A 24,490-nucleotide genomic window follows, 5' to 3' on the forward strand; every position below is an offset into this window, starting at 1 on the left:
TGAAATGAACCGTTAGTGTGGCTTGGGAATTCAGTGTACAGTGTGAATTTGGGGGAGCATACACTTGTGGCAAGTAGACTTAGTCCTGATGTCTTTTGTTTCTCTTCATGTTCAGAGCAAGATATGATATCACAGTGGTTAGGAGGCCTCACTCTAGAGCCAGATGACCGGGGTTCCTATTTGTGACTTTTTTATTGAGCTATAACTGACATACAGCATTATGTTAGTTTTGGGCACAGCACATGATGATTCGGTATTTGTATATATTGTGAAATGACCACCACAGCAAGTCTGCGTAGTATCCGCCACCACACAGAGGTATAGAATTTTGTTTTCTTGTGATGAGATCTGTGAAGATTTACTCTATCAGACACTTCCACATGTGCAGTCCAGTGTTGCTAACTGTAGTCAGCATGCTGCATGCCCAGGACACCGGCTGTCCCTGCTCCGTGGTGCAGAGCACAGATCAAACTGTGCCACAGTGCATCTCAGAAAGCCGTGAGAATTAAGTGAGGTATGTAATGTGTAGGAACCACTGGTAAGTGCAAGCGATCATTCTTCCTCCTGAGATCACCTTGAGAAGAACAACACTGAAAAATCCCTGGCAGGTGTTCCCTTAAAGCATAATTATGTTGTATTTTAATTTCCATATTAAAATTTCATGTGAGTTAAATACCCCCAGAAAGCCAGATCTGTGGCGTTGCGCCATCAGAATGGAAACATGAGCAGCCTTGTCTTGGAGACAAACAGCAGCTTCTCTGAGCGACATTTAGGGCCACCAGCTTCATTAAGCCCCTGGTCTGACTTTGAAGAAATAACCCACAAACACAGGAGTAAGGAGCCAGAACCAGCCATCACAGCTGTCAAGCTAACACTGTGGAGGATTTGAGAGTAATGGTCCACAAGCGAAACGCTCCTTTTTTCTCCAATATGAATTCAAGAAACCTGAAGTTGGCAAGATACATTTTTGAATTTTAGAAGAATTCTGTTCAGTCAACTCCTGTTGAGCACAGAGTTCACATCAAGATCTGCAAGTGTCATGACAGTAAGACCCAGGATCTTACAGAAGGGAGGGGCTCCCGGGAGAAATGACTCCAACCTGGGGCGGGGTTGGTAACAGTGAGGAGAAACCGAGGCCCAGCTGCTGAGGTTGGTTGGAGAGTGAAGGGAGGGGCGGGTACGCACAGGGCACCTTCTGAAAGGTGTACTAAATGAACTAAAACTGCACTAAACAAATCTAGAAAACAAGCATCTCTCTCTCTCCTGGAACTCAGGCTGATGCGTTCATTATAGTTTCAGCCGGAAGGAAAGTGGCAGGTTTGTGGGAAGTTTTGGTTTGGTTTGGTTATTCTTAAGATGGATACATGAGCCTGTTTGTGGGCTGAGTTCTTCTCCAAGAACTGCCAGAGTACAAGGATGGAGAAACAAGTTCCAGATGAGACTGCAGGAGGATGGGTCCTCTATTCAAGTACATTTTCTCCCCACGTGAGGGTGTAGATTGTAGATCTCTCCAGGAACAGATGTAGATGTGAAATGCTATCTGTCTTATCATCTCACTGCATCTTTGATTGATAAACTGGACTAGGTCTGAACTAGGAGGATTTAACACATTGCTCTCTTGGGCAGTAAAGCCTCATGTTGCTTCTAAGCAGCCTCCTGTGTGCTCCTCTCTGCCCTGCAGCTATGCATCCCTGATAGCGGACTGGCCCGTGGTGGTGCTGGGCATGTGCACCATGTTCATCGTTGTCTGCGCCTTGGTTGGGGTGTTAGTGCCCGAGCTTCCTGACTTCTCTGATCCACTGCTGGTAAGGAAAATTCAGCCCGTCAAATTTCTGTAGCCCCAAATTATCTCAAGAAATTCAGTATTTTAATACGTGTCAAATTATATAATTTAGTATCCTGTTTCTTTCAAAACCTTCTCAACCCAACAGGAGTATGCAGCTCTCTTTCTGAAAAGTAAATACTTGTCATCCTATTTTCAGATTCTTAAAAGGTCAAGGAACTTGTTTGCCATTACAGACCTGGAAATTTTGCTTCCTGGCTCCCACATTTAAGCTAAAAAGCAATAAAATGGAGAATCTGCATTCTATAAAAATATTTTCATAAAGTCTTTAAGACTGAATGTCTTCCCGCCGCCCCCCCGCAGAGAAGTGAAAGGAATTTCAGTTTTACTAAGAGATAGCAGGGTCTATTTTTAAGTAAATGTTCCCATAAAACAGTATAACATACATGACATAATTTGATTTCACCATAATTTTTTATAACATCAAAGTAAGTATTTGCTAATTGCTTAGGTATGATTTTGAAAGCGAAGCTTCAGACACAGTTACTCTTCCTTGCTGAAACAGGTCACACACCAGAGAACCAAACTGCCTTGTCGTAGTGAATGGTGGTCGCCATTTTATTCAGTGCTGTTCATTCCCGGGGTAGCTGCGAGCAGCATCTGTGCTTCCCTGTTGAAAGCCACATGGCGCCCCAGCATTGCTTTCCCAACCTGCTGTAACCATTCATAGCCTGAAGAAAAGTGCACTAATGGGAATTTGTAATATTTTGTCTCAGGGTTTTGAGCCAAGAGGGACTGCGATAGGCCAGAGACTGGTCACGTGGAATAACATGGTGAAAAATACGGGATACAAAGCAACATTAGCAAATTATCCTTTTAAATATGCAGATGAACAAGCCAAAAGGTAATTGTTTATTAACTTTTACACAAAACATTGCTTGATGAATTCCACTATTAAGGATTGCCTGAGCAAGATGACTAAATGCAAGTGTGTGGCTCAAAATCTTTGCCACTGAATTTGTTTACATTCTCGTTGTCTTTTAAGATTTTGTTGTATTAAGGTAAAAAAGTGAGGGTTTGGGGTTTTTTTCTTTTACAGAAGTGAGAAAATTAATGTTGGTTTCTTATATTAATCCTTTTAATTTCAGGTAGGTCATGGTTAAAGTATACCGTTACTGGTATGCTTATTGGACTTGAAATAGCTGTACTTTATTTTTACGTTTTTATGATTGCATTATGCTTGACACACATGGTTTAGTTTCGGGTGTATAAGAGCAACTGGAGAAGTCTGTACCCTACACCGTGCTCGCCTCCATATGCCGCCGTGCAACACTGTTACAGACTGTTGACTACATTCCCTGTGCTGTCCAAGTGCTTTATTGAGGATCACATTGTCGTTCCATTTCAGCCATCGGGATGATAGATGGTCAGATGATCACTATGAAAGAGAGAAAAGAGAAGTTGACTGGAACTTCCACAAAGACAGCTTTTTCTGCGACATTCCGAGTGAGTGGCATCCTAGGTAAACAGCCCCTCGGGGCTCCTTGTGCTCGAGATGGAGCACAAGTAAATTGAGACTGGTGGGAGGATAGGCTGGGCACTGACACAGATTTTAGCTGAATTAACTTGTAGTTTTACTTCTCAAGGTCAGTCAACCACTAATCTGAATTTATTTACCTATAATAAAAATTAATGAGATTACTGAGTTAGATTCAGTTTTAAGGAAGATAAAAATATTGAAAAAAAATCTTGACCTTGCCCTAAATTTCAAGTCATTTTAAATTTCTTACATTATTTTAAAAAATATTCCCAGTGAACAAGTACATATTTTTGGATTGAACCCTAAAATAATCTATATTATCAGAAGTATACTTTTTAAGTTTTGTTTCATTCAGAAAGCATAAATAATAGCCTTCCCTGTGCCTGCCTTGTTGTTAGGCATTAGAGATAGAAAGATGAACAGAATACGGTCCAGAAGCCCACGGCTGGAGTGCCTTGGGGGCCAGCCCAACATGTGAACACATCAGGCAGCAGGACGTGACTTGTCACAGAGCGCGAAGAGCTGCCACTTAGCTCCACAGAATGTGGCCTTGAAGAAATGAGGGCCCAGATGTGTAGGAACTTCCCTGAGGTCAGGAACCCAGAGTTGAATGTGGCATCACCAGGTCTCCAGATGCTGGCAGCAGATTCACTAACCAGCCTCTGCTGGGGTGTAGAGCATGGCCTCGGGGACACCAGTGCACCTGGAGGTCGCTGCTTAGCCATGGAGAGCGGGCATGAGGACCTACAGCTTCTCCTTCAGTGAATCTTCACACCAATGCTCTTTTGAATTCAGCTTTTTAAAATTGTTGTTGAAAATCCCCCTAAAATGTGTATTTTCCTGTCTTGTTAAAGGACCTCACCAGACCTCTGATGTTTCTAGATCTAGCCAAGCCTGAAGGTCTTTACTTGGGATACTCTTTCACTCTACAGTAACTGAGAGATGGAAAATAGGAGATTAGGGAGAATTTTGTCCTGGTCCCAGGAAGGAGCACACATGTCTTTTTCTGTGTCTTATTAGAAAATTGGACTCTAGTTGAATGTTCTGGTTGGTCTCTCTCTGTCAGAGTGACACTATAGATTTCTGAACCAACATCTGTTGGTTAATATCTGAACCAGGATGAACATTAGCAAATTCATGAAATGTGGCCACGTCTGTCCCAACAGCCCACACACAACACTTCATCCCCTCGGCCACAGCTCCACCTTGAGGAAGGCCATCCCAGTCCTGCTCTGAGGAGGAAATGTTTGTTTCCATGGGCTTGTCTTATTCTTAGAAGTCAGTCAACATAAGATAATGGCCATTTGGTGAAGAAAAGGGTTTACTAAAGAAAATTTCATAATCATGAATAAAAGCTCATGTATTAAAGCTTTATTCATAAATTTGCCGATTGGTTTTCTTTGTCAACACAATTAGGCATTTTAGATAACAGAAAGTGAGTCCACTCTGTTTTATTATATGAAATTCTTCTAATGGCGGAGGGAGCTAAAACAGCACTAACTCACCCACTGTTTTTCCTTTAGTTCTCACACCTGTTTGAGAGAGACGTGTTTACAGATGAGGGTCCAAGGCTCAGAGGAGCTGTTCATCCCCACAGCTGGGGCAAGGCAGGACCTGGTTCCACTGCTTCTGACCCCAGGGCCGGGCTCGCCTGTCCTGCAGCTGGCCTGTGTTAGTGTGATTACCACAGTATTTTTTTTTTTTTTTAAGATTTTATTTATTTATTTGACAGAGAGAGACACAGCGAGAGAGGGAACACAAGCAGGGGGAGTGGGAGAGGGAGAAGCAGGCTTGCCGCTGAGCAGAGAGCCCGATGCAGGGCTCAATCCCAGGACCCTGGGATCATGACCTGAGCCGAAGGCAGATGCTTAACAACTGAGCCACCCAGGCGCCCCTGATTACCACAGTATTTATTCTAGACTCTGGTGGCCCAGAGAGACCGCGGACCCAGCCAGAATGTGTGGTGTATCTGCGACGCTGGCCCACATTCGGTACCTGGTTGACTGTTTTTAGTGCTTTTAAATTGATCACCTGCCATCTTTCCTCCCTAGTGTGCTGCCAAAGAGAACACCCACTCTTGATATTCCCTAATGGATCCTTCTTGGGTTTTACACACCATTCTGATAATGTGTTTCAAAATTAAGAGGGAGGCATTCAGTTAATTTTGTGCTGAGCATTCTTACAGATTACTGTTCCTAAACACAGTCTGATCAGAAATAGATTTGTTATATAACTCCTATGAGTTTTCAGATGTTGTTTGAGCAGAAACAGTACTATAGCATTGCTTTATTTTTTTTCTCCTGGAATTTATCAAGGAAAGGCTCCCTGCTGCTAATGACTTGTCCCTATGCTTCCCCAGTTTGACTTGCTCCTGAATGCTGAGTCTGATGAAAGAAATGGACAATTATAAACCTTTTTCTTTTCTTTTTCATGTCACCAGGTGACCGATATTCCAGAGTAGTATTTACTTCAGCTGGAGGGGAGACACTATGGAATTTACCTGCCATTAAATCAATGTGCAATGTAGATAATTCAAGGGTATGTAAAGAAAAACTGAAATGTGTTGAGAACAAACAAGGTTGTATTTTAGCCAGTCCATTCCCTGCTGACCCTGGTGACTCATGGGATGACGGTACTTACTTGGGCCTTACTCCTGGGGACCGCACGCCCGAGCCCGGCTCTCATGCTTGTAGACCCCAGGATCTGAGCGCTTCTGCGTGGCCCCATCTTTGACACCCGCCACCTTCTCCAGAGAAGAGCTCTTTCCTTGCAGCTGCCCCATCCTCTGGTGTTTCACAGCTCAGACTTTGTCTCTCCTTTTCTTGGATGGTCTCTCTCCTAAGCTGGTTGTTTCCTCCTGAAGCCACTGTCAGCATCTCAACTCTGCAGTGAACAGCCTGCCTCTCTGGCAACCAGTGGGTCTCTGAGGCAGATTTAGGGCACAGGCTGGGAAAGGGGACACCCAGGGGTGCAAGTGTCTGTGTAAATGATGAGGAATCCAGCCCAGATTGCCCTGAACTCTGAACACCTTGAACACAGAGGATTCGAGACAAAAAGCCCTCTGCTCTCGGTCTCTGGAGCTGAAAGATGTCAGCCCCAGAAACTGTGACATCTACCTCTGGGCTTGGAAGATCTGTCAGTTCTGTGTGCTCAGAGGCAGATTATCCCAGGAGAGACTGCTGTCTGCGGTCACTGCTGCACCTGCCCAAGGCCAGGAACCAGGTGGAAAAGGAGCTCATTGTATGCCTAGCGTAACTATAATGCGGAAACTCACTACTAGAAGGAAGTGTAATCATACGCCCTCCTAAGAGCTAGCCTGATCCCTGGTGCAGGCGCCTGTGCTGGCCATAGGGCTTCTCAGGGAAGTAGACCGGGCTCCTGGTGGTCACCGGGTCATCTCTCATCGTGCTCACGCACACACCTTCCCCTCTTGGGTCCCAGGTCTCCCAACTTTAGTCTTCATTCTGAAAGATGGTGTGTGTTGTCTACCGGTCCAGCTAGCAGGATTTTCTGTGAGCGCCATCTTTTCTCCACCCAGCTCAAACAGACCAAAGTCACCAACCTCTCCACACAAACGAAGGTTCCTAACCACTGGTCAATTTATATCTGCCTTATTGTCTTCTCTCTACAGCTATCAGTTCATTATTCGGAGGCTGTGAACGTGTTACAACCCTCCCTGTGTAGAAAGTTAACTTTAGAGGAGTTAATACTTACAGTACTTAGTATGTGCAGGACTTCCTGCTTGGCACTCTCCATCCCTCCCCGCAGTCAGCACCTGGCCTTGGCACTTGTGACCCGTCTTCACAGACATACTCACAGAACAGTTCAGTAACTCCACACTTTCTAGGCCTCGATTCTCTACCTTTGCTGTTGACCTTTAGACCTTCCCTCCCCTGAAGATTCTCATGTGAGCAGATCCACACAGCTGATTAATTTGTCAGGGTGTCCCAAACACTTGACCAAGTTATTTCATTTAGTCCTTGTGACAGTGTTAACGAATTGAGGATCCTGAGTGGGAAATAGCATATAGGATACAACAAGACAAGGGAAAAAGGGTGGTTGTCTTCTGCACGTGATGCATGGTGGGAAAGAGACTCAAGGGAGACTGGGTTCAAATCCCACATCCACCTATTACCCTCGACGTGGACTCCCCCGTCCAGAACACAGGCAAATAATAGGATTTACAGAGTCCTCATGGCCTTGAACCAGCAACAGCTGATTCTATGAGTGCCACTGGGACTCTCAAGCCCATAAGCAATGCTTTCATGAATGGAAGCAGGATATTATTTCGTACACATGTGAGTATGTATCAGATGCTATCAGATGATAAAAATCAGCATGAGGCGGTAGCTCACAAAAAGGCATACAGAGAGGGTAATATAACTAAATTGAAGGGAAAATCGTGGGAGGAAAAGGTAAAGCCACAGGTGTGATTTGTATGCAGCGATGCATGCCCACAGTCCCCCACGCTCACCGGTGGTGGCTGCACACCTGTCTCCTCCTTCCCTGGCCGCCAGAGCAACTTGGAATTCGCAGTCGGTGGCAAAAGTCACAAAGAGGGCAACAAGCTGGGGTTTTAGAAGAAGCCGGCCTTCCCTCACACTAAGTGGGGGAGCACCGTCTCCGTGGCCTCTGTAGAAGTGTAATGTCATGCATACAATTCTTAGTTAGCAGCATGTTCACGAGATGCGCAGTCATGAATCTGAGCTGATTTCTAAGCCATGCTCAGGCTGGTAACAGGAGAACATTATGGCAAAAGCTATTTCTACAAGAAATTAAAGCAATGAAGTCTAAGTGTGTGGCTTCCCAGTGGCCTAGCTTGATGGCATTTGCAAAGTGTATAGACTGTGGAAGGAGCCATGTGCCTCCTTGTCTGAGTATTTCCCTCTGTGTACTCATAGTCAGGCCCGGATGGCCCTGAGTTTGAGCATGTGATTCCTGGCAAAAACATGGTGGGCACCTGGTCCTCTTCTGAAACATTGAGGAACAGACCCAAGACGTGTCTGCATGAATGGTCAAGCCAGTTACAGATCCACAATGACAAATGAATAAACAGAGGGTCAGGGCCCCAGAATTCTGCCTCACAGAGCAGGTTATCATTTTACTTGTTAAATACTATTTTTACCAGTTGCACACACCTTCGTATTCCAGTCTTGGCCTCTGCAGTGAATGCACAATGATAAACCTTAGTCACAGAGATAACATGTCCCGTGACACCCTAAGTGATAACTGTTTCGTGGCAGTTCAACCCGCAGATTATTACTGTACCCTTTTTTGGTCTCCCAGCTCGAGAGGCTTTGCAGAGTGCTGTCGGTCCTGGTGGTGACGCGAGTAAGTTGTGTCCCCTCTCCCTTCCCCTCCCCTGACTTCCCCACTGTCCTGCTTCAGCACTTGCCTATCAGCAGCCATCAGTGGGTGGGACATACAGCAAATGATGCTGAGCAGAGCTTACCTGTGGGGTGATGACTCTGGGAGATGGCTGGCAATGGGCACAGCATCTTAAGCCAGACGTGGCCGTTGTCACCTGCCTGTGTTTCCAGCACATGGAGCTCCAACCTGAGTCCATTTCAGTTCATGATTCCGACGGACTTTGGTTTCCAGAACAAAGGGCTCCTCTTTCTGATGCCGTCGTCATGTCCTCACAGAATGCTTGTTTTCTTAGACACTTTCAGAAGGAGCCTCAGACAACTCCTTGGATCTCCATCCCCAGGGATGCCCTGGCAGACCGTCCATCCGTAGCCACAGTGTGTTTGTCGGATCTTGACTCTGCTGGAAACCCTTCTCCCTCTTCCTTAGTCTTTGCACTTCATGGAAGTTAGAGCTCGAGGAATAGCTCTGTAAAGGAGATTTGAAATTTAGTGCCTAACACTGTTTACTGCGTAGGTTTTGTGGACACATGAGACCCCCTGGAGCTTAGTGGACCCCAGAAATGTGCCTCCTGATGCTTGTTTTAAAGAGGACTGGAGGGGTTTGTCACGTGGGAGGAGAGTAGATGGGATCCCGTAGTAGGGCCCATTCTTTATTCTTATTCTGTTCTTAGCCTTTTACAATATCCCCAACCTCGCCAGTAGTTTTAAAAGTTAAGGTGTCATTTAAAACTCTCCTTTTTCTGTCTTCTCTTGCTTCCCCAATTCTAAATCAACCTCACCCCTGCTGCAGTCTGGCAACAGATGTGTGCATGGACATATTATAGCCACAGAAGCAAGATAATTCCCTAAAACATCCAATCTGTGACTGACTAGAATGAAAAGGACCACTTTCTCATGAGCTACAAGAAATTACTTCCACTAACTGTTCTTAGTTTGAAACTTAAAAGATGTTGAAATCATTCCAATGAATCTCTTTCCCAAAAACATGGCAGAAGGTACACCTGCCTTTTGTGTGAAGATGCACCTGCTTGCAGTCTCTTCCAGCCCCACGATGTAACAAATGCCTGAGTATCTCACCACCCTGTCACATACTGCCAGGCTGGTGTCGCCATCCCACCGCCTTTCAGACTTGGGCACCCCCCCTGCAGCTTTGCACGGACCCTGACGTTCAGTATGCTCCTTCCCAAGCTGAGCCCTGATTTCTCTGTCTCACTGTGAGCAGCTCCAGGGCAAGGACCCCTGTACCCTCCTATTCTATGAGTGTAGGTGCTCAGTAAATATTGTTTTCTCTTTTGGATGGATGGATGGATGGATGGATGGATGGATGGATGGATGGATGGATAGATGGAAGGAAGGATGGATGGATGGATGGATGGAAGGAAGGATGGATGTGTGGATGGAAGGATGGATGGATGGGTGGATGGATGGATGGATGGATGGATGGATGGACGGACAGACCAGTGGATAGGAGCACGGGGCCTTCCTCCCTGAAAGCCTACACGGTCTCTTGGGCTCCATGCTATTAGATTCGGGGCGCTGGCATCCAGCTCGGGGTAAAGAGTATCAGTCATGACATCTTTTCTCTTTCCTTATTTCTGACCCTGTCAGAGTCCTCGAGGACTGTGTGGAAGGTTGTACATCAGCCAACTCCATCTGTGAATTAGAGGACTGGCTCTCAGCAGCTTACTAGTCTCTAGTTTTGATAGCGCCTTTGATCTGCATTTATCTTGTCTAACTTTTTAATCTTTGGTCATACACATGCAAACCCTGCTACTATTGGGAAAGCTTATTCAAGGTCATTTCTTTTCAGGCTTTGGCTGGCAACCCTGTTCCCTTCATCGTTAGCACAAGTGTGAAGCTGGTGGTGGGCTTCATAACAATGCAGTTTTCCTCCATCTGAGACTGTCCAACACTGGGGCTATACCCCCTTTCTTCTCACCAGGCCAACTCCACGGGCTTGTGTGATACTTCTTCGTGGGATGGGAACTGGTTATCTGCCACAAAACCCAGAGCAGTGCTATCCCAGGGTTTCCTGTTATTTATTAGGTGGTTCCGTTTCTCCTGACATAGCATGTATGAATGCTTTTACCTAGAAACAATTAAATACTAATTATCCTATGTTATAAAATGTTGAATAATTATTACTCTTTAGAAATGAGCGGAAAAATTAAGCCTTTGTTAAAGTAGACATTTTAGTACACTTGAATAATAACCCTTTTGGCTCATTTGTCTTTACCTTCAATAGAGGGCCCTTTAAAAATGCTTTATTATGGGGGCGCCTGGGTGGCTCAGTCGTTAGGCGGCTGCCTTCGGCTCAGGTCATGATGCCAGGGTCCTGGGATCAAGCCCCGCATCAGGCTCCCTGCTCAGTGGAGAGCCTGCTTCTCCCTCTCCCTCTGTCTGCTGCTCTGCCTACTTGTGCTCTCTCTGTGTTAAACAAATAAATAAAAATGCTTTATTATGGAAAAAAAATTTTTTTTTAAGATTTTATTTATTTGACAGAGAGCACAAGTAGGCAGAGTGGCAGGCAGAGAGAGAGGGAGAAGCAGGCTCTCCCCTGAGCAGGGAGCCAGACGTGGGGCTCGATCCCAGGACCCTGGGATCATGACCTGAGCCGAAGGCAGCCGCTTAACCGACTGAGCCACCCAGATGCCCCATTATGGAAATTTTTAAATGTATGCAGAAGTAGGCTAGTGTACTGAACCCCCACGTGTGGGTTGCCCAGCTCTGACACTTGGGGTACATGGGCAGTGTTGTGTCCTCTGCACCCCGCCCCAGGACTGGTCCCACCAAAGCAGCTTGATGGCTAGGCCTTCAAGTGGTATGGGGAGCGGGGTTCTGGGATCATTCTAAGTTCCAAACAGACGATTTGTGCCAACGGTCCCTGTGATTGGTAGAGTCAACTATTAATAAAGGCAGAGAGTAGTTTAATTGTCCTTTCTGGACTTTGGAGTCTCCTCCTGGAGCAGCCTTTGGTAAGTAGAAGTGAGTGGGTCACCTTCTACAGACAAGCTCTGGACAGGCTCGAGAGAAGGGCATGGTTCCCAAGCTCAGCCTCAGGAAAGAGGGGCCACTCATACAGTTGACAGATTTGTATGGAATTGTGAAGGCTCTGCTGTATTCTAGCAACCCCACCCTTGGCAGTGGAGGATTTTTTCAGTTTGCTGTAACAAGAGCAGCCAGAGAAGAAAGGCCTCCGGGAACAGCTGTAAGTAAGGCACTGTCCACAGCAGACCCAGAGCTGTCCTACGGCCACCACACAGCAGACCCCACGTCACCAAAACCCAGAGAGTTTCAGCCAGCTCCAGGAAGCTTTGATGGAAGTGTGGAAGACATCAGCTCCTACTGAAGTATTTGTTAATCAGATATTCAGGCTGTGCTTGCTTCTCAGGAAACCGTTTCACCCCCGGTCTCTCGTGCACCCCTGACATCAGTGCTCCCCATGTCACCTTGGGGCTCGCTGACAGTTTTCTGGCAGAATATTATCTTTGCTTCCAGCTAGGTTGGTTGAGATATGTAGTACCTTTGTCACCAAAAATTTCATGCCGATAACCAGAAGTTTTAGGCAAAGCCACCAGTTTGTTTCCTCTATCAATTGGACAACTGTTCTCTTAAATTAATCCTATAGATTCCGTACATGAGCCCACGGCCTGTCCTTTTCATTGCCTTTTAAAGTAACTTGGAAAAGGCCTGTCTTCTAAAGAGCTGCTAATTCTGTGTCCTTCTTAAAACCGAACCAGCACTGGTGGTTACATGCCCATGTGTCCCCCGTACGCTGAGCAGTTTTCTGTCCAGAGGGAAGCGCCCAGCGGGTGTTTCGCGGGGCAGGCTCTGGGGGGTGGCCACCCGTGTCCCAGCTGACACCTAACTAGGAGGATGGCTATTTAACCTGTCCCTCAAGGCCGCCTTAATTCAGGCCTCTGGGTGAAGCGGTTCTAAATGCCAGTCTCCGCGTGTCTCTCTCCGCAGATTAGATCCCACCCGCAGTTTGGCGACCTGTGCCAGAGGGCCACGGCCACGTCCTGCTGCCCCAGCTGGACGCTGGGGAATTACATCGCCGTCCTCAACAACAGGTCGTCCTGCCAGAAGATCGTGGAGCGAGACGTGTCTCACACCCTGAAGCTGCTGCGCGCATGCGCCAAGCACTACCACAACGGCACCCTGGAGCCCGACTGCTGGGACGCGGGCGCCAGGAGGAAGGGGCAGCTCAAGTGCACGGGCGTGCCACGCAAGTGCACCAGGTACAATGCCGTGTATCAGATCCTGCACTACTTGGTGGACAAGGACTTCCTGCCCCTGAAGGCAGCTGACCCTGCCGCACCGGCACTCAAGTACAGCATGCTGTTCTCTCCCACGGAGAAGGGGGAGAGCATGATGGACATTTACCTGGACAACTTCGAGCCCTGGAACGGCTCAGATGGCGTCACCACCATCGCCGGCATTGAGTTCGGCATCAAACACAGCCTGTTCCAGGACTACCTCCTCACGGACACCGCATACCCGGCCATCGCGGTCCTGCTGGTCCTCCTGGTCATGTGCGCCTACACCAGGTCCCTGTTCATCACACTGATGACCATGTTCGCTGTCATCAGCTCCCTCATCGTCTCCTATTTTCTCTACCGCGTGGTGTTCAACTTTGAGTTCTTCCCTTTCATGAACCTCACCGCACTTGTTATTCTGGTTGGAATTGGCGCTGATGACGCGTTTGTCCTGTGTGATGTGTGGAGCTACACCAAGTTCGACCGGCCGCACGCGGCGACCACGGAGACGGTGGGTGTCACTCTGCAGCACGCGGCACTGTCCATGTTTGTCACCAGCTTCACCACGGCTGCCGCCTTCTATGCCAACTACGTGAGCAACATCACCGCCATCCGCTGCTTCGGCGTGTACGCAGGGACCGCCATCCTGGTGAACTATGTGCTGATGGTTACGTGGCTCCCAGCCGTTGTCGTCCTCCACGAGCGCTACCTCCTCAACATGTTCAGCTGCTTCAAGAAGCCACCGCAGCAGGTCTGCGAGGGCAAGAGCTGCTGGACTGTGGCCCGCCGGACGTGCCACAGAGCGCTGTTTGCCGTTTCAGAAGCATCGCGCATTTTTTTTGAGAAGGTGTTGCCGTGCATCGTTATTAAGTTCCGCTACCTTTGGCTGCTGTGGTTCCTGGCTCTGACTGTGGGCGGGGCCTATGTCGTATGCGTGAACCCCAAGATGAAGCTGCCCTCCCTGGAGCTGTCTGAGTTTCAGCTGTTCAGGCCTTCCCACCCCTTTGAGCGCTACGACGCTGAGTACAAGAAGCTCTTCATGTTTGAGCGCGTCCACCGTGGCGAGGAGCTGCACATGCCCATCACTGTGGTCTGGGGCGTGTCTCCAGAAGACAACGGCGATCCCCTGAACCCCAAGAGTAAAGGGAAGCTGGCGTTGGACGGCAGCTTTAACATCGCAAGCCCGGCTTCCCAGGTCTGGATCTTGCACTTCTGTCAGAAACTGAGAAACCAGACTTTCTTCTACCAGACGGGGGAACAGGACTTCACCAGCTGCTTCATCGAGACGTTCAAGCAGTGGATGGAGAACCAGGACTGCGACGAGCCCGCCCTGTACCTGTGCTGCCGGCGCTGGAGCTTCCCCTACAAGCAGGAGGTCTTCGAGCTATGCATCAAGAGGGCCATCATGGAGCTGGAGAGGGGTACGGGCTACCATCTGGACAGCAAGACCCCGGGGCCACGGTTCGATGTCAACGACACCATCCGGGCGGTGGTGCTGGAGTTCCAGAGCACCTACCTCTTCACGCTGGCCTACGAGAAGATGCACCAGTTCTATGAGGAGGTGGACGCCTGGATCTCCCGGGAGCTGAGCTCTGCCCCCGAGGGCCTCAGCAACGGCTGGTTCGTCAGCAATCTGGAGTTCTACGACCTCCAGGATAGCCTGTCCAATGGCACGCTCGTCGCCATGGGGCTGTCCGTGGCCGTGGCCTTCAGTGTTATGCTGCTTACCACCTGGAACGTCATCGTAAGCCTGTACGCCATCATGTCTATCGCTGGGACCATATTTGTCACCGTCGGCGCCCTCGTCCTGCTGGGCTGGGAGCTGAACGTCCTGGAGTCTGTCATCATTTCCGTGGCCGTTGGCCTGTCCGTGGACTTTGCCGTCCACTACGGGGTTGCTTACCGCCTGGCCCCGGATGCCGACCGGGAGGGGAAGGTGATCTTCTCCCTGAGCCGCATGGGCTCCGCCATTGCCATGGCTGCCCTGACCACCTTTGTGGCCGGGGCCATGATGATGCCATCCACGGTTCTGGCATACACCCAGCTGGGCACCTTCATGATGCTCATCATGTGCGTCAGCTGGGCCTTTGCCACCTTCTTTTTCCAGTGCATGTGCCGCTGCCTCGGGCCGCAGGGCACCTGTGGGCAGATTCCACTCCCCAGGAAGCTCCGGTGCAGTGCCTTCTCCCACGCCCTGTCTGTGACCCCTGTCGACAAGGGGCAGAGCAAAACACATGCCGTGAATGCGTATCATTTAGACCCCAGGGCCCAGAAACCCGACGTGGAGCACGAGTTTTATGAATTAGAGCCTCTGACGTCCCACAGCTGCACCTCACCTGGGAAGGCGGCTTATGAGGAGACCCACATGTGCTCTGAGTTTTTCGGCGGCCAGGCCAAGAGTCTGGGGCTGCCCGTGCACGCCGCTTACAGTCCAAGCTCCAGACGCGAAGCCAGCTCCGCCTCCTTCCCGCCCGCTCTCGAGCAGCACACGCTGTGTCACTTCTTCTCTCTCAGTCAGAGGTGTGGTTGCCCAAACGCCTACAGACATCTGAGCCCCAGCCCGCACGTGTGCCAGCAGGCAGGTGACGGCCTGTGCCCCCGATGTGCCGCCGCCGCCACCACCAGCAGCTTAGTGCACGTGCAGAAGGGCGTGGCACCCCTGCAGGCCGCACAGCAGGCCCCCGAAGGCTTCATGTGCGCTGTCCCACACATCCGCCACTGCACCTGCCTGCAGGGCAGAGCCAGACGGCCGGGAGCACAGAGTCCTCTGCCCACAGGCCTCTTCCTCCACCCGGTGCAGCACGGGCAGGCCCAGGAGAAAGGCGGCAAGGCCAGCGCCCACGGCGCCCAGGGCACGGGAGAGCCCAGTCCACAGACGCCAGAGCCGCCGTCCTTTGTCCGCAGAAGCCCCGGGTCCTTGCGAAAACCAAACTGCCGGGATCCCGAAAACAGCCAAAGGGGACTCTCCAGAAACAGAGAGCTCGGGAACATGGAGGGCAGCGGAGGGGCCTGGAACAAGGGCTCGGGGCTGGGGGCTCAGGCGGACGAGGCAGATAGGAAAGCAGAGCCGTGCCTGTCACAGGACTCGGAACGTTCAAATCAGAAAGAACCGAAACCCATATTTAACCGTGGCATGGGGGACACCCGGTGCTGCCCTAATGACCCCCAGAGCTGTGGCCGAGGGGTCCGGCTGACGTGCGGTTCTGCGGGCCGTCAGATGCCAGAGCTTGAAGCCAATGGGCCCCCTGCGCTGACACACTCGGAACTTTCTGGTGAAAGTTTGTTAATAAAAACACTTTAATAAATATAGTGTTAAATTCAGAAGCAGTGCCTCTCAATTGTTCCTTTGAAATGGAAGTAAAATTGGAAAGGGAGCCCCAAAATGCAGGAATAGGCTTTACTTTGTTAAAAATCATGGGGTATTTTCATATTCTGTATGAACAGTCAACAAACTCACATGTCTCATGAGTGTTGGCTGATTGGATTTTATATTTTCAAAAAGTACAAAGTTCAAACAGGTGTTATATTTACTTTGATACCCGGCTTGACCAGCACTGGTGGGCGTCTGCTGTGCGGTAACAGTGAGCCCCAGGTGCAGAGTCGGAAGCTTCCGGAAGCGTCGGGTCTCTCTGGCCGTGCTGCTCACCTGATACCCTGACTTGGGTGCAGTGAGCAGGACTTCTGATCGCCCAACATAAACACTGACTGTGATAGAGACACTTGAGTTGGGATCCAGGAACTATACAACATTAAAATTTATATTAATTTCCACACATATTAATGGTGCTTTCTGCCCCTCTGCGGGAGTAGAACTTACATGAAGCCAGTGACTCATTTAGATCCAAATTGGGGTCTTTTCCACACTAGCCAAAACCCACGGACATTCAGGTCTCACATCTGATCACCCAGAAGACGAGGGCGCCGTCCTGTGTCAGGCCACACGTATGTTAGTGCCAGAGAGAACAGCACCGCACTTGCTGGGGTTGGGCGTGCATGGACAGACGTTGGGGAGACGGCCAGTGGGCCCTGGAAGCTTTCTGGTTGAGGGTGTCCCATGGAGCTCCGTTCCCTCTGCCATCAGACTGGGGCCCTAGATGGGGGGGGGGGCGGCGCTCCTGGTGCCGCTAATACCCCGACTGCCGCACTCGTGTCCCTCCCATTCTGCCTCTAGTTTGGTCCTCCCAAGAGAGCGGGTGGAAATGTTTTCAAATACAGTGTTCTTTCCAAAAGCGGTATTGCTTATTTTCTGAGAACAGGTTTCCAAATTGGAACCGAATATTTTTCTAGGGCCTGAAGTCAGGAGTTGGAAGGGACCTTATGGTTCCCTGACTCCAACCCACGTTTTTGTTAAGTAGCTTTCCGGCTTCGTTGTTCGGGGACTCACTCCCTGACTCCCTTGCTGACCACAGTCTGTTGTCCTATAGCTTTTCTACCTGTTGGCCCTTCTGTTCTCTGAAGCAAAAACACATGCCTCTAATCTCCCACGAACATCCCACTCTCTCCACTGCTCTTCTTCCGCTGGGTTGTAAGCCGTTCAGATGCTGACTGAGCGCCTCCGGACAACACCTGCCTGCGTGGAGGCCCTGAAGCCGGGACGGGAAGGTGCTCCTGTCTGTTCTCTTGGGGACGGAAGTAAGGCGTGGCGCGACATCACTGCCAAGCCTCACGCAGCATGGAGGAGGCCCACCCGCTAGGCCTGGCGCGGACTGCTGCTGAGCCACGTGTGGGAGCGGGTTAGTCCTCCACCCTGAGGCTGAGGACCCCGTGTCCATCCCCGGTGCACTCAGCTCTGTTAGAGGAATAGCGCAGGAGAGAGAACACTTGAAAATAGGACTCGTTTTTCCTGAGACCTGTAACCGTTAGGTTGGCTAGTGAAAGTCTGGCAACCCAAAGCAGCTTTATGCTGGCACGGACGCAGACTGAGTTTAAGGATGATCCGAGACACACTTCCAACAGTCTCCCCTGAAACTGTCGGGGGCCGAGAAACTAAAATCAAGAGAGAGCGAGCTGAGGAGGGAGGGGTCCTCTATCCACCCGGGACCTCAGCCGGCTTGGCGGTAGGCCTGCTGCACCTGTACCCGTTCTGGGAACAGAGGACCCATCTTTCCGCCTCTCTGCCTCAATACCCCAAACCTTGAGTGTGGCCGTAAACCCACGTGGATTACATCTGCCGGCTTTGGGCTTTGAACTGACTATATTTTTCATGCAGGAATTTCTTAAAGAATTTGGTAGCTGGAACTAGAAATCTTTTTTTTTTTTTTTTTAATTCATTACCGGGCAACAAAGGGTCCCTATTTCTAGTTTTGTCTCACAAAGAAATTCCATCCTCAGTCCTCTTGTAGAGAATTGCAAAGCAGATAAGAGGTCTAGTTACATGTGGGAAAAGAGCCCTTTCACTGTGAAATACTTGTAGTTTGGGGGGTATTTGCGACAGAACGTACTTTCAGGTTCGAGCCTGTGTTCCCAGGTCCATCCATGACTTCTTCCCTACAAGGTCACTTCTTACATCTCTAGTTGATGGAAAAGTGGGACAGTCCGCAAGCATAAAGCGTGTCAGAGAAGAGCTGCAGGGCTGTATCCGCTGTTCTCCTAGGTGACACTGAGCTCTTGTTATGTTAAATTTCTTGACGATGCATGTTGCATGGTTCTCAGTGTGAAATGATTGTAGTGGGTGGTTTGAAGATGGGGTCTTACAGCCGGTCGGGAGATGTTCCTGATGCCCCTGCTCTCACATGGAAACCATCTTTATACCGGCAGTTAGGACAGTTTCTGAAGGAAATTTGAGGAAACCATGACTGAAAACAGCTGTGTCTTTTCTCTGTAACAAGGAGAGTCATTTTAGAAGAAAAAAATTAAGTCCATGTAAAAAAAATCCCAAAGACTCAACTGGATTTTTTTCATAAGATTCAGACACAGCTGTGAACATAGAAATTTGTTGAAATCATGAGGGGATTTTTTTTTTTTAAATGCAGAAGAAACTATCATGTTCAAATACCCTTTATACCATCATGGATCTTTCCAGAATGTTTGCTGACATTTAGTTTGTTATGTCCAATTGTCATATTAATCTGCAGTGTTTTTTGTAAAATAACCACTTTCTTCAATGTTTGATTCCCCATAAATATACATTATATTTCCTATAAATATACAGGGAAAAGATGAGTAATGAATATCCATGGTTGTTTAGTAGAATTTTGTGTCTTTTGTTCTTAATGCTTTAAGTGCCCAAATTTTGGATTTTTCATGAAAAAAAAGAATAACCCAAGAGTATAACTTCTGCTCTCATGAGCTTTAGAAAGCACAGCATATGGCGAGGGTCAGCGTGGTGCCCTCCACTCCCCTGAGCACTCAGTGCGGGTGAGCGTGGCACGTCAGCAAGGTCCCCCTGAGATCTGGGGCAGCTAGCAGTGTGGGGGAGAGTAGGGTGCAAAGCAGTGATGTTCTGCACTCAGGAGCGCTCTTCCTGGCCGGGACATTCGGTAACCTTGAAAACCATCTACTTTTGAGTAAGAAGGTCAGTCAGTGGCCCAGGCGGTTACGAGGAGCTGTGTTCCGGGATTTAAGCCAACGTTGGCTTTTACCAGTCAACGCCCCCACTGTTCCCACCAGGCGCCAGAAATGGGATACAAGTCCTGACTTCGGTGCCTGTTGTGGGTGAGGGTGGGAGCCCCGCCGGGGACTCTCAGTGACACAAGGGCTACACTTCCTTGCTCAAATCAACCGGAATAGTTAAACTTTGATGTTTGCCCTCCTACTCGTATTTTTTCCTCGTAACTCTATAGAATGTGATCTACGCCATCCTAAAACCTGAAGGGCAGACTGTTTTCAGCAAGAGATGTTTTTCTTTGGAGCCCAGCAAGATTCCTTCAAGATCTGGTTTTAATTTGTGACAAAGTGGCAGCTCAGCCTTTATCCACTAATTGGACATTTTTGATCAGTGAATTTGACTTAACTTTCTGCATTTAAAGGGGAAAGGATTTGCTGAGTAAATCAATCTGAAAGCAGTTATAAGAGCCTCTTAGCCTGCCGAGGAAGCCAAGCTCCAGAGTCTGAGACTCTGCTGCGAGCCCCCACCTCACTCCACACCAAGCGGTCCAGCTGGAGTGTCTCAAGGCAAGACCGGCCCAGATGTTTAAATACTGGTTGAAAATAGTAAGACAGCATCTATTTTTAAAGGGTCCTAAATGTGAACTTTGTGGGCTGCTTCCCACCCAGGGTCATTACCCGCCTTGGGCAGCTCTGAGGTCCACTGGTGACCTCTGGTTCCCCGCATCCGAGCAGCAATCACGGGCTGTGCACAGTGGTGCCTCCAGGGGGAGGACGTGTGGAGCAAAGCTGCTCATGCGGATCCAGAGAAGGCTTTGGGAGCACGAAATCTCTGGGACGCCCTCACTCAGACTGACGTCCAGGTGTCTGCTCCTTCCTATAGCTGGACCTTGGCTTTCAGTTTCTGGAAGAGTGTGCGTGCCGGATGGGGAGAGAGATGGACTGGATGACCTTGAGCATTGGGGTATTTCTATCACAGAGCCCAGGCTTCGAATGGCAGGCAGGGGGCCTTCCCTTCCGTGGACGCTTTGCCGCCAGTCATAACGAATCACACGGCACTTTACCATCCAAGAGAAAGCAGAGGTTAGAAAAGCAAACTGGGACAAAATTCAGTCCCGCCTCTAAATTACTGTGACTCAAAAAAAACAATTTAGGGACAGATCCTGCCCTGGAAACAAAAATTGTGGATTGATTGTTACACGGCATCCAGTGTGGGAGAGCTCATCCGGATTCTTGAGCCCCTTCAGAGGGCGAGGGAGGGCTTTCTGTTCATCGTGTTTTGGTGTCATACTTGGGTCTTGGGAGAATCAGGTGGATGGGTCCTTCATGCAGTGCACTGTCCTGAGAGACCACAGGAAACTGCCCTCGGGTCCCTCTGGCACCAGCTTGCGGTCCTCCACCCGGTGTTGCAATCGCCTGAATACCTGTCTCCCTCACTAGACTATGTCCTTGAGAGACAGAGGCCCTGTGGCACTCCAGAGGGGCACCTTGCCATGCTGGCAACACACACCTACTGAGCGCCGTGGCGTGCAGGGCGTGGAGGAGCGCCTCTGACGATGTACAGCCCCCGCCTTCAGAAAGCTTCCGCCCTTAAGAAGCAGAGTTGAAGCCCTCCAAGGAAAAGGGATTTGCAAAGCAGGGAACTGCACAAGAAGACTTCTGTTCAAATGGGAGACATGAAGGTGTTGGGATGAGGGTTCGATGTCTTGAGCATTTTAGAATCTCCTGGTATGAACAAAAGATGGAGTGATGTGGAAGCCCCGGGCTGAACAGCAGGACCTCAGCTTCCACGTCTATCAACTGAAGCTGGTGATGCCATCCTCCCAGGGCAACGAGGACGCGGTGGACAGGACATGTGAGATGCTCCTGTGCAGAGAGCTCAGCCCCAGCGGGGCTGTTTGCTGGCCTCACACCACACTGAGCCATCTGTCTGTCTGTCACTGGGCAGCAAGGTGTGTGTGGTGTAGAGAACATGGGTGTGTACATGCCGGTCTCCAGTGCAGGCATTTGTGCAAATACTACAAAATAATGACAACTTCATCCTGCTCTAGTCTGTCTCCCTGGACATCGCTGTGCTTTAAATAAGTGGTATTTACTTATGTTCCAGAAGTCTCCCACATCACCGTTTTCATCCACTATATTCTGGGGATGTTCTTGGAGTCAACTTAAATTCATTTAAATTAAATGAAATGCACTGTCAGATGTCTGCTAAGTGTTGAGTGAGTGAGTGGACAAAAGGACAACGAATCGTTGACGTAATCTGGGCAGATATTTTCCCCTGTTCACAGATGATGAAACCCAGGTTGAGGGACTTAACTTGGTCATTCAGTTCAAAGTGCCCAGCTAGGAGTCCAGGGTTTTTTCCAGGATATAGACCCACCATTACAAAGTCATTTTAAAAAATATGTATAATGATTCCTTGCTATTGTGTTGATTTTAGCAGTCTGTATGACCTCTCATGACATAATTACTTACTAGCCTGTTAACCTTTTTTAGTTCTTAATCAAAGTAGATACACATTTTTATAGTCCTGTATTTGCTATTTGCATATATGAATGCTGCCGCATGTGTGTTTCATATTCATTCTGAGGGTCTCATAATGCTCAGGAATTGAAAAACAATACCCAAGACCCACAGTGGTTTTTCTGCAATGATCTGAACTGAAGAATCTTTTTTTTGAAGATTTTATTTATTAGAGAGAGAGCATAAGCAGGCGGAGTGACAGAGGGAGAAGGACAAGCAGACTCCCCGCTGAGCAGGAAGCCCAATACATGGCTCGATCCCAGGACCCTGGGATCATGACCTGAGCCGAAGGCAGACGCTTAACCAACTGAGCCACCGAGGTGTCCCTGAACTGAAGATGAATCTTTCGTAAAATGGACGGACCAGAGTGACAATTCCCGGAATATACATTTTATTTCACAATCTCCTAATGTAGAGTTTTCCCTAATGCATACTGACTTTCCCTCCATTAGTCTGCCACCCACATGTCAATTCACTCATCCGCTAACGCAAGAGCTGAGAATAGCATCAGCTGGACCTCACTGGCTCTTTGTCCACATGGGACATGGGGTGGATCTGGAGGTCTGACGTAGAGAGAACATTCCGGGTGTCGCGGTTGCTGTCGCACGAGGGAAGATAGACTCCTGTCCACCCAGGACAAGCTGGGAGCACCCAGCCGGCCTGCTGGGAGGGTAGGGCTGGGCCCAGAGGGACCGAGGCCAGTGCGGGGCCAAGGCTGCTCTGGATCTGTGTCCTCGTTGGAGTTAGAGGCAGAATTATTTTTCCTTCTGTGCTGAGTGAAGTTTCTTTTGTTAAAGCAAAAATAAAGACAGAAAGACCAGCAATTGAATGCTGAGTGGGAATTCTCACTGGCCAAGAGGAGACTGACCCATCGGTCTGGGCAAAGGCTCCTGGCTTCTGTCCGCCACGCTCACCCCAATAAAGTATGAGCTTCCCCATGTTCTCAGGCGGGTCTTACCACCCCGACTGTGTTTGTGTTCAAATGATGCAGCTGCCTTTCCTGGGCCCTGGACACTGGGCCATTCCAGGGTCAAGTGCGATTGCTCCTGACATCTGTCCTCGGGCCACGGGCAGTGGGCTCCTGAGGGACAGGGCAACCTGCAGACATCACAGGACCCGGACACCCCTTGGGTCAGAGCCAAAGCCATGTCCCCGGCCCCTGGACCTCGTGCAGAGAGGCCACTGTCCAGGCGCGGAGGCTGGGCGTCCCTGGCTTCTCCCACAGCCTGACCCGTACAGTGCAAACACGGCGGGAACTGGGGCACCCCACAGAACCCCAGGGCGGGCCCCCCACAGGGCTGGCAGGGATCCACGGTGGCTGCACCCCTGCTGCCTCCGTCACGCGGCCCCAGCGGCTGAGTGCCCAGCTCCCACTCCCCAGGGAGGCAGGTACTCCTGTCCCTCCGCCCGTCGGCCCCATGAGACTCCCAAGGGCAGGGAGGCGGGACAGGGAGTCCCCGGGGCAGGAGGGGGCTGGGGGTGACCCTCCCCGCATCCTGCAGGGACTGAGTGGGGGCTGGGACAGGGCTTGGCCTGAAAAACAGCTGGAGCCGAGGCGGTCACACTGTTAGGGTTTCAGACTAGCAGGAGGGGAGGCCGCCACCAGGGCTTTTCTCTGTCCCCGCCGGGGCGGCCCCAGCCCTGCCCTTCCCCTGACTCCCCGCACACACCAGTGCAGGATGTGAGCTCTGGGCTTACACGGCTCCAGGGCGGGTGCCCTTGGAGGTGGGCTCTGGGCTCTCCCTGCGGAGACGGCGGGTACTGTCAGCAGGCAGCAGGCACCGGGGCCTGAGCCCGGGCACATCTGAAGGACCGGATGCTCAGGTGCTTTGAAATGCATCCTGTTCTCTCCGCACATTCACGCGCACGCACTTGAACACGGCCTGTGCATCACGGGGGTCTCGGGGGTCGTGAGCCTGTGGCCAACAGTCACAAAGCATGTGCGTGGGGCAGTTCCAGAAAGTTCCAAATGTCATCGAGTGCCTGTAATACAAGGTGAGGTGTGTGGATGGGCGGCAGCGTGACTTCGTGCCGATTTGAAATCCAGAATCCCTGCGGGAGGAGAGCCTGCCCTTGGGCAGGACCCCGCATGATGCGCATGCACGTGGTGTGCGGCTCAGGTTCTCCACATCCCCGGGGAGCTTGAAAACGTACTCACGCCGGGTCCCTCCTGCACAGATTCTGATTTCGCTGGTCAGGATGTGGCCTGGGCACCCGCGTCTTCAAATATCTGAGGGTCTGACTTGACACTTGCTGACTCCTCACGCTCTCTGCCCTTCATTGGAACCACAGCCAGGATGGAGCCTCCAGCGGATCGGAGGGCAGACCACGACGCCTGCCCTTTACGACTCAGGCACTCGACCCAAGCACAGCCAGCAGCCACTGGAGAACCAAGCTCTGTATGGATTTCATGGCACGATTCACAGAAATGTTAGCACCCCCAGCGCTGTGTGGGCTCTATGGGCTGAGG

At 50.0% G+C, this 24,490-nt stretch overlaps 1 protein-coding gene across 11 annotated transcripts in view; it reads left to right on the plus strand.

Moving 5' to 3' along the window:
- DISP1 (dispatched RND transporter family member 1) overlaps positions 1-17,400 on the plus strand; it is a 177,102-nt gene extending 159,702 nt beyond the window's left edge. For 9 of the 11 annotated variants that reach the window (XM_035008626.1, XM_035008630.1, XM_035008628.1 and 6 more), the window contains 5 exons: positions 1,682-1,805; positions 2,560-2,687; positions 3,192-3,289; positions 5,764-5,861; positions 12,662-17,400. In XM_035008626.1, coding sequence (XP_034864517.1) covers positions 1,682-1,805; positions 2,560-2,687; positions 3,192-3,289; positions 5,764-5,861; positions 12,662-16,252 — 4,039 coding nt within the window. In that variant the 3' untranslated portion in view covers positions 16,253-17,400. The other 2 variants (XM_035008634.1, XM_035008633.1) reach the window with 2 other exon arrangements.
- The last annotated feature ends 7,090 nt before the right edge of the window (positions 17,401-24,490 follow it).

This window comes from Mirounga leonina, unplaced genomic scaffold (assembly GCF_011800145.1).
Source record: "Mirounga leonina isolate KUSES-001 unplaced genomic scaffold, KU_Mleo_1.0 Mir_152, whole genome shotgun sequence".
NCBI lineage: Eukaryota > Metazoa > Chordata > Mammalia > Carnivora > Phocidae > Mirounga > Mirounga leonina.